At 39.5% G+C, this 9,920-nt stretch overlaps 2 protein-coding genes across 2 annotated transcripts; one reads left to right on the top strand and one right to left on the bottom strand.

Annotated features, from left to right (window-relative positions):
• Positions 1-306: 306 nt before the first annotated feature.
• LOC114139137 (alcohol dehydrogenase class-3-like) lies at positions 307-6,613 on the bottom strand. Its single transcript, XM_028008829.1, has 9 exons — positions 6,473-6,613; positions 5,823-5,924; positions 5,450-5,600; positions 5,254-5,341; positions 4,948-5,167; positions 1,346-1,609; positions 1,110-1,242; positions 869-1,007; positions 307-570 (listed from the first exon to the last, which is right to left on the bottom strand). Exons 1-9 carry the CDS (start codon positions 6,488-6,490, stop codon positions 537-539), a joined length of 1,149 nt encoding a protein of 382 aa, XP_027864630.1. The 5' UTR covers positions 6,491-6,613; the 3' UTR covers positions 307-536.
• An 11-nt stretch (positions 6,614-6,624) lies between these two features.
• Positions 6,625-9,904, top strand: gar1 (GAR1 homolog, ribonucleoprotein). The gene is made up of 7 exons (XM_028008832.1): positions 6,625-6,732; positions 6,942-7,118; positions 8,668-8,822; positions 8,921-8,980; positions 9,053-9,182; positions 9,295-9,417; positions 9,502-9,904. The coding sequence occupies exons 2-7, from the start codon at positions 6,956-6,958 to the stop codon at positions 9,510-9,512; spliced, it is 642 nt and encodes a 213-aa protein (XP_027864633.1). The 5' UTR covers positions 6,625-6,732; positions 6,942-6,955; the 3' UTR covers positions 9,513-9,904.
• The last annotated feature ends 16 nt before the right edge of the window (positions 9,905-9,920 follow it).

Here is a 9,920-nt window from a genome sequence, read left to right as displayed (position 1 = left end):
TCTGTCCTGACAGCCCACAACTGTTTTCCTAACCGCTCAATATATATAATATTACCAAGGACGAAATCTGGTCAGCCTGACCACATGAAGCCGCCGTTCCTCACAGCTGAGGATGAATTCGGCCTCAGCTTTTGGTTCCCACAGCTTTTATCCCAGATTCCTGTCCAAGTTGGTGCAAAGCAACTTCAGAGTCATTGTAGCTGCCAACTGTGACAGATGTATAGAGAATATACCCCGACGCTGCTGCAGATGCTGCAGAATTAGAAATTACATGCTTTGTTTCTTTAAATGAGAGACATTAGAGCGTGGTGTCTGCATCAAGACTTTAATAAACTGCAGGAAAAACATAAAATAAAAGAAACTTCATAAATGGAAATGGGATAGGATGATTATGGGGACAAATGTTCAAGTTTTTTCTATGATACAATACTGCCACCTAGTGGGATTTATGGTAACTTGTTGCTAAAACTTGGATAAACCATAGATAGGGTAAAGGGAATTCTTCATGATGGACTCAGTTCTGGTGTGTCCTTCTGTCAGAAGTTTTCCAGACTGATGACGGTTCGGATACTAAACAAATAAAAACAGGAAGAACAATGAGGATAACTCAATGTTTCCTTCTATAGAAGAAAATACATTACTGGAGTTATTAAAAAATAAACTACATGATGCATTAAAAGAAAAAAAAAAGACTTTAATGAGTTTTAAACTCATTCAGCTTTTTAAACTGAGTGTATTTCAGAAATGACCTCAACAGGAAGTAAAGATGTTGTGAGATTTGCTCAGTGATTTAAGTCTAGCTCTGCTCTGTAGCTACCTAAACAGAGGAAACAACCACAAACTGAGTGAAAACTGAACAGCTTCTCACCTTTGACCATTCCTCAGCAGGTTGAAGGCGTCGTTGATCTGAGCCAGCGGGAGATTATGGCTGATAAATTCATCCAGCTTTAGCTTCTTCTGCATGTAATCCTCCACCAGTTGAGGAACATCCTTCGCACTTTTCCAACCTTCACAACAAAAAAGTTTAATTAGGTCAGTTTCCAAAAGTGTTCACACCCCTAGAAGTAAAACTACAAACCTAAAATAAGGCTGGAATGTTTTGAACTGACCTCCAAAGTAAGTCCCCTTCAGGGTGCGCCCCATCAGGATCTTTATAACCTGGACGCTCATCGACTCCGTCTCTGTCCACCCAGCAATGACGCATGTCCCCCAGCCGTCTCTTGTGGACTCCAGTGCAGCACTCTAGAAACAGCAAAACAAGCCCAGTCTTTCATAAACTACATGGAAAACTTCAACCTCAAATCTTAGTTTTCTCATTAAAAAAAAAAGAAGAAATGACATCCACCATGGTAACAGGGCTGCCAACACACTCTAGAGCATAGTCCACGCCCCCGTTGGTCTTCTCTACCAGAATGTCCTGGATGGGCTTGTTTCCATAATCTCTGGGGTTGATACACTCTGTCGCTCCAAACTCTCTAGCTTTCTGGAACTTGTCAGGGTTGATGTCGACCGCAATGATCCTTCTGGCCTTGGCCGCCTGGCAGCCCATAACGGCAGCCAGACCCACCGCTCCGAGCCCAAACACAGCACAGCAAGAACCTTTCTCAACCTGGATGGAAACACAAAGATGGGTGAAAAAGAAATTTAACTTCCATAAAGAAACAATAAGATATTGGACAACAATTTGGACCAAAATACTCAACAGAAATGACCATATGTAACTTTACAGTAGCCATTAAAAATCATCTGGATTGAGGTAAAGTTGTTCAACAACTACATTTCTCAACAAGCATCAAAACTGGTTCGAATCGTATCGTGTTTCTAGACAGAAATGGGTTCAAACAGGGGCGGATCTACTGGGGTGGCATGGGGTTGCCACCCCAGCTGAGAGCCTTGCCACCCCCGCTGGCGACAATGAATTCAATAAATAGTTATTATGGCAAATCGGACATTAAGCGCATAAATTTCTTTCTTCCGACAACATTGAATGCAACACCATGTAACCTGACACCTACTGCTAAGTAGCGGCATGTGAGAGAGAAGGACAGAGAGGCAGCAGATATACGTGATATATATGGATGGATGGATATTACTGGACTGGACGTTACGTGACTTATCGTGCGCCACTGCTGTCCACTGAGTCAGAAATATCGGTGGTCAGGAAAATACCACAATCACGCAAAGAATCTGACAAAAGGACGCAATATTTAGTGGTTAATTCAACCCTATGACAGCCATAGATAACAAGGTTCAAGGGTTTCAGGTGAGGAAAACGTTTTAATTTAGAGAAAATATTGAAAAAGTGAGCAGTGAGTTAGTTATGCTAGCCTAACTTGCTAGCTGCTATTGACTTTGATAACCTTAACATGCTGCGCAGTTCGGTGTGTTTTGGTTCCGTTGGCACTAAAAGAGGACAAGCTGCTCAGCAAGTCATCAGTAGAGCAGCTGTTTAAATCAGCTAATCACCGCGGCTGTGTTCAGGTGAAAATATATTAATAATAACAATATAGACATCAAGCCTGACAACATAATGTAACAGACCGGATGTTCTGTTTTGGTGTTGCTGCCTACTTTTTTGTGTGGGAAATGTTTGTTTTTGGTATTGAGTCCTGTGATGGGATTGAACGTAATCTCTGCTTTATCTGCTCATTGAGCTGTTGTCTGTCGGTTGCCACGGCAACGGGTGTAGAGTAATGCCGACACAGAGCGAGAAAAAGCAGAATATAAAAGGTTTTGTCTAGTTTTGTTCTCCACCTGTTTATCAGCTGCATTGTACCTTTATTGCGGCGCTGCAATTATTAAAAGTTAAACAAGCGACTAAAACTGAACTAATTCCCTCTGTTAGTAAAACGTGACGATATTTCTGACAGTCATCAAACTACAGCTCCTACAGTATATTTAAAATAAAACGATAGACCAATATAAGGGAAAATCGCCCTTTCTTGACATAATTAACGGAAACCAAACTGTTTATAGATTTGTATCACGGATAATTTATGTATCAAACATCGTTTTTCTCAGTTTTATTTTAAATCATATTTAATAGATATATCTCTCATAATAAATGATGGCGCTACTAATATTTTCGTGACAGATTTCTGCTCGTCCTGCATTGATTGGATAAGAATGGTTTTCTGGACACAATGCATCACAAATAGGTATTGTCCAATCCAATAATACATATCAATTAGCAGGAAAGACATCAAAATAATTAACTATACTACATTAAGAAATTATATTTAATCCTCAGTGCTACATGAAGCGCATTTTGAAACAAAGCAACAAGTAAATGTGAGAATGAGAGGTTTATATCTATCTATCTATCTATCTATATACACAGTCTATATATATATATATATATATATATATATATATACACACACACACCTCTTGCCACCCCATAAATATTTTTCTAGATCCGCCCCTGTGTTCAAATAAACTAAATTTTTGCACTGATACAATTTGGAAAGTGATGTAAGTGTACCAGAAGTGTCGATGCTGTGGGCTCTGCTATTCTGCTCACTGTATGCAGATGATGCAGTCATTTATGTAACTACAGCTACTCCTTATCAGGCTGCAGAATTATTAACTCAGCGGTTGGCTGCTTAATGTCAAAAACTGTTTCAATGTGTTTTTCTTAAGATGGAAAAACACAGAAAGAGTTTAAAATGAAGATGAATCAAGAGGAAATTGAAGAAGTATCTATGTTGAAATATTTGGGGTTATCTGAGACTCACAGCTCAGGTTTGATGCTCATGTGAAGAAAATGTCTCAGTCTATCAAGGCTAACTCTTTCCATTTGATAAGACATGCAGATCTACCAAAGCAGCTCAAAAACACATGTACGCAATGATATTATCACACAGCTCACATTGATTAACTTCTTGGGGACGGGCTTCAAAATCAGTCATGATTAATGTTATATAAGCAAACAATAAAAGTATTTGATCAGAAGCCAGTGAAGCCACCTCTAAATTCTTCCAAAATATAATTTACTGAATTTTAATGACTTTCTAAAAACAATATTTAAGTGGCCCATCAGGAACTCAGTCACAGGATCTCAGTTATGAAAGATTTTATAAGATATGTTGTCAGACATGAGGCTTTTCTCTGAATCGCTGGCTGAAAAGAACACCACTGTGGTTCATGGAAAATTTGATCTCGATAAGGGTGTTTTATGTATTTTACTTGTGCAATCTAACTTGTCATTTTCTATTACTTCTTTATTTGTGTTATAATTTTTTGTTTTCTTGGATCAAAAAGCCTAACCGGACATGGGGCTATGAACCACTTTAAACATAAATAAAAAAATAAAATAATAATATGAACAGTAATGCTCAGTGGTAATACCGCTTTGAACTCCTTTAAACAAGAATATTCGAAGGAAGCTCGGATGGTCTACTACCATCTTGTGGAGAATTTTCATAATAGCAACCAATAAGAAAGAAGCAAGAAGCAGAAAGCAATTCAATAAGAAAGGTTGAAACCAAATTATGGTTTTTATATTTTTATTATGTAAAAATTCTGACTTTTAAATGAGTTCTTAGTCGTTTCTTTCTAACATAAATCCAGGAAGGAATGAAGAAAAAAGAAAGAAAGAAAAGGACAGAGCAGTAGAACTAAAGAAAGAATAAAACTTGGGAAGAAATGAATAGGCAAAAAGAAAAAAGGGACAACACAAAAAGTAGGGAAAGTACAACAAAATAGGAGAGATGGAAAAATATAAGAAGCTAAGCAATGAAGAAAAGACAGAGGGACGGGCATAAGGGAAGAAGGAAGGACACAAGAAAGAGAGGAAAGGAATTTTCTATTGTCTATTTTCTTTTTCCATACTTTTCCAAAGCTGGAAAACAATTAATTTACTTTTAAAGACTGTAAGGATCCCTGATTTGAGTTGGTGACCAATCAGCTTTAACTTGACCTAAACCAGGTAGATTCAGTCCTCACCTTCCCGGTTTTAACAGCCGCACCGTAACCGGTGGAGACGCTGCAGCCCAGCAGGCAGACTTTTTCCAGCGGCGCCTTGGGGTTTATCTTCGCCAGAGACGTGTCGGGGACCACCGTGTACTGACAGAAGGAGCTGACACCCAGGAACTGATAGACCTGCTGACCTCTGCAAGATATTCTGCTCGTCCCGTCAGCCAAAACACCCGCTTGTGTGTTTTCCCTGTAAGTGACATGAAGATCAGAGTGTTATTAAAGTCTGTGGGGGAAACACCATGCATGCGACCGTGTGTGTGACTGAGAAATCACCAGTTCTTCTTGCAGAGGTTTGTTTTCTCACATTTACACTGGTCACACTCTTCACAAAACGGAAGAAAAAGAGGAATGACTTTATCCCCTGACGACAAAATGAAAGCAAAAACATTAAAAGAGGATATAATGGGCAAAAGAGATTGCGTAAAACCAAAATCTGACTCAGATATTTGTGCGTTTTACTGCAAATTACCCGGTACAAACTTGGTTACGTCTGGGCCAACACTCTCCACTACACCTGCAGCTTCATGGCCGAGAACCAGAGGGAAAGATCGGAGGTTCATTCCTCTCCCGGCCTCATTCAGGTATTCCCAGTCTGTGTGGCACACGCCTGAGGCAACAACCTGCAGAAACAAAACAATGAAATAACTGATCAGTTTCACAAAGAGGAAGCTGATGTTTTCCCCAGCATGATTATGAAACCGAGGCAGGAACGAGTTTTATCTTTCAGATATGTTTTTGCATAACTTTGAGATTATATTTTAATGACATAAATCAAAGTTAGAATGAAAACCTCTAAAACTGCATCAGAAACTAATTCAAATGTGTGTGTGCAGTGTGTGTACCTTGATCCGGACTTCATGAGCCTTAGGAGGGGCAACATCCACTTTTTCAATAGAAAGAGGCTTTCTGGGCTCCCAAGCAATAGCTGCCATGCATCTGATTACCTGGAAAACATTAAATATGCTAACTGAATTCCCTTGCCACACCCTGAAGCTATAGAGACTGGATGGGGAACAACCGGCAGTTGATGAAGTTCATATCAGACTTACACCAACCCTCAGTACAGGGATGTTTCACAGTTTTTAAACCTCTAGTTCAAAATCTGAAAAGATTGGATTACCCACAGATTTATAGGTCCAGCCCAACTACAAAAGAAGAAGTTAAACATAGACTGCATTATTGCTAAATGCAGTCTATGTTTTACAGTAGAAGCTCTATTAATTACAAGACGCTTTTAAAGGTTGCTTGATCTTTTGGACCAACACAGAACAGGTGCAATTAAAAAAAAAAAAAAATTCTTTTTGAAAATTCTTGAAAATTCCTAGACTCTATTTGATTTATATCTCCATGGTGGACTCGTCTATAAGGGCACGTCGATCATGTGAAATAAATAGGAAGTCGCGAATCGGATGTAAACTTCTGCATCAGTGTCGGTAATTTATTTATTTATTTATTGCTGAAAGAAAAGAAAGACAAAATTGTGCTTTCTTACCTGTCCTGTTGTTGCCATTATTAAGTGAAAGGTAATCCTGGAAGTGAACAAATATTAGAAAAGAACCTGTTGGAAAAACTAGCACTTCACCAGCAGCAGCTGTCAAAAGAGAGAAAAATATTGTGCTTGCTCCTTTAAAGATGACGCCCAGGAGGTTTACGACACTTTCCGACACACTTTGTTATGTTTACGGCAGCCACTGGTCACACGTGTTGTCGCATGGAGATTAGAGTCGGTAGAGCTCTCAGCTAGTAATTCAAGTATGTGTTCTAATAAATATGCTTTAGATGTTTCGTTTTTATATTTTAAGTGATACTATAACATGTTTTGTAGTTTAATAATGTTGTTTAGTGAGTGTGCGCGAGGAAGCTAATTAGTTAGCAGGAGCTAATACTGTTAGCTCACGTGTTGATGCTACTGAGTTCAACTTCCAGTGTTTTACTTTGCTTCTCATTTCTTTCTATTTCAGACCTTCAAAGGAAAATGTCGTTCAGAGGCGGAGGTGGACGTGGTGGGGGTTTTAACAGAGGAGGTGGAGGTTTTAACCGAGGTGGGGGCTTCAGAGGCGGTGGAGGATTCGGCCGAGGTGGTGGAAGAGGCGGCTTCAACAGACAGCAGGACTACGGTCCTCCGGAGCGAGTTGTGGGTAAGATGAGTTCAACCAGCGGAGACAGAAGAACTTTCAGTTGATTCATCAGAAGATTAGGTGGCACATTAGGACGGTTTTAAAAGCTGAAGTTATGGGCTAATTCTGGTTGGTTTTATATTAAATTCAAAAATATTGTATTTATGCCAAGGGAAGTTAAATTAACTTGTATCATCCACGTATTTTCAGTTACTTGTGAATGGTGAGGTTGTGAGCAGGAAGATTTTCTGGTAGCAGTCAATCTTGTATGACTTCAGCCTTCACCAGCTGAAGACTGTTGCTGCGTGAAAGTCTGATGTTTGTGATGTCATGCTAACAGCTGAATATTCGGGCAGCAGAGCCGTTATATTCACGAATATAACACTATCAGTTGTTAAGCGCTGTTAATTCACCTCATTTGCTTTTGCTGCTCCATGCATCCATTAAGCCTCCTTTTTAACCCCACTGGGTTTTGGGGTCGGAATTCAGCTATTATTTGAGCTTTTGATTGTTAATCATCTGTAGATTTGAAATTTTGAAAGGTGATGATTTCTATGTAAACCTGAATGCCCTAAAGGGGAGCTGACGTCAGATTCCCAGTTTTTGTGCATAAATTGGCCAATAAAGCTGATTCTGATTCAAAATAAATTCCTTATTAGCATTTATATTCCAAAGCTTTTGCATAGGAATGTTCTATAAAATATCTCTGAGATTTAATCTGTTTCATGACCATAAAATATAAAATGGTTTTGAAATGGAACTAAAAGTGGATAAAATGGCAACCTGCAGGTAGAGGCTAACAAACAGGTGACTGGCTTTGACTTGGTGCTGAAATGGAAGTGGGTGGAGGATGCAGGTGTAGGTGCTGTCATGTCAATTTGAACCTGCTGGAAACATGTTGTACATGTGTGCTGACTGTGCTGGTGTCTCTGCAGATCTCTAAATACCTGGAGTGGCTTACCAAAGTTTGTCACTACATCACAATAGTACAATGTTGTCATAACTGTTGTTGTGACGGTAACCATAACTGTAACAAGAGTTGTGATTACTGTCACAATAACTTCACCAGGTCTGATCTGAGCAACAAGTTCTGGAGAAGATTGAATTAAATAAAAAAATAGTTTCTCTTGCAGCATAATAACCTCAACTGTTTTTGAGGTTAGAAAACTTCTGAAGAGATTTAGTAAAACCTGCAGAACTCTAAACATTTCAGAAGTTTTTTTTATTTCAGCCGTTATGTTTTGTTCACTGCTGCATAGATTTTCATCATTAGCCTTTATTATTTATCCTAAGCTGTTGATGCACAGAAACTGTATTTATGGAAAAGAATATAACTGCACATCATACAATTTAGATTTTATTTGTTAAATATTGCAAACCATGAATTTTTCTTTTCATTAATCAATTGTCCACCATTATCTTCTGGTCTGTCATGTAAAATAACAATAAAAAAATATGTGAATAATTCCCCAGGACATAAATGCTGCTGCAAGTAGCTGAATCTGTGGTGCAGATGTCTCTAGTTTTTAAATATTAATAATTTGATGTAATAATGACTTTGTCTCTGCAGCTCTGGGGGAATTCATGCATCCCTGTGAAGATGACATCGTGTGCAAGTGTACGACGGAGGAAAACAAAGTTCCTTACTTCAACGCTCCGGTCTACTTGGAAAACAAGGAGCAGATCGGGAAAGTGGACGAGATATTCGGCCAGCTCCGAGACTTTGTATCCTTTCTGTTGTCATGATTTTAGGCTCTGAACCCTCTGAGGATTTTCAGGTGTTGCATCCAGGATTGGTTTCTTTCTTTAACCGATTCCTGCAGTATTTTTCAGTAAAGCTTTCTGAAAACATGAAAGCATCTTCGTTCAAGAAAATGCAGAAGGTAAAAACTCATTTCCAGACTGTGATTGATTCTTTTCCAGCCTGAACTGATTCTAAATCCCTTCGGTTTTAGTTTTATATCGATCCGATGAAGCTGCTGCCGCTGCAGAGGTTCCTGCCAAGACCTCCAGGAGAAAAGGGGCCACCGAGGGGGGGCGGGAGAGGAGGGGGTAGAGGTGGAGGAAGAGGCGGTGGGCGTGGAGGTTAGTCTAGTCTGTCACATTCAATCATCTGTAGAATACTGGTGCTGCTACTTGGGTTTGTACATAATCAGGTCCATCATGTATGATTAGTTCCTGTTTTTGTTTCTATCAGGCGGTTTTAGAGGCGGGAGGGGAGGAGGATTTGGAGGAGGCGGCCGAGGAGGATTTGGAGGAGGCCGAGGAGGTGGAGGAGGCTTCAGGGGGAGAGGAGGAGGAGGAGGACGGGGATTCAGAGGTCAGAACTTCTCTCTGTACAGAATATTTGTCATCCTGTGTCAGAATGTCGCTGGGTGTCCTCATGGTTTGTTCTGATGTTCAGGTGGAAGATGAGCGCACTCTGCTGGCCTGGAGTCAACATCACATCGAACCTCCGACTAGAAGCTTTCAGTCTGCTGGATTCTGGCCTCACAGACTCACTAGGACTTTAACTGATGAGTTTTCTTCCTCTGTTGTCTGGATGACTGATGGATTATATATATATTTTTTACCATTATTTAAAAGGTTCATGTGTTTGTTTCTGACACAGAGTTGACCCTTTTCTTTTAATATTCTGTGTTGATGGGGAAAAATAATTCTAGGAAATGCTTTCATAAAACTTCCATGTGGTGATTTTTCTAATATAGAGAAATCTAAGTTCATTCAGCATTGGCTGGAAACATTTTAATAGAAATATTTCATAAACTGAATTTTTGTTAAACGCCTTGATTAAAAGGTTTTCTGTCTGGGGGTGTGCTGCTG

The sequence above is a fragment of the Xiphophorus couchianus genome, chromosome 23, assembly GCF_001444195.1.
Source record: "Xiphophorus couchianus chromosome 23, X_couchianus-1.0, whole genome shotgun sequence".
NCBI classification, from domain to species: domain Eukaryota; kingdom Metazoa; phylum Chordata; class Actinopteri; order Cyprinodontiformes; family Poeciliidae; genus Xiphophorus; species Xiphophorus couchianus.
The sequence above is the reverse complement of the archived record's forward strand: the minus strand, read 5'-3'. Positions and strand labels throughout refer to the sequence as shown.

Coding starts and splice junctions, on each gene's coding strand:
- gar1 (XM_028008832.1), top strand. CDS start 6,956: ATGTCGTTCAGAGGCGGAGGTGGACGTGGTGGGGGTTTTAACAGAGGA. Junction 7,119..8,667: donor TCCTCCGGAGCGAGTTGTGG/GTAAGATGAGTT, acceptor TTGTCTCTGCAG/CTCTGGGGGAATTCATGCAT. Junction 9,183..9,294: donor AAGAGGCGGTGGGCGTGGAG/GTTAGTCTAGTC, acceptor TGTTTCTATCAG/GCGGTTTTAGAGGCGGGAGG.
- LOC114139137 (XM_028008829.1), bottom strand. Junction 5,601..5,822: donor CTCATGAAGTCCGGATCAAG/GTACACACACTG, acceptor TTGTTTCTGCAG/GTTGTTGCCTCAGGCGTGTG. Junction 571..868: donor CTGCTGAGGAATGGTCAAAG/GTGAGAAGCTGT, acceptor TTATTTGTTTAG/TATCCGAACCGTCATCAGTC.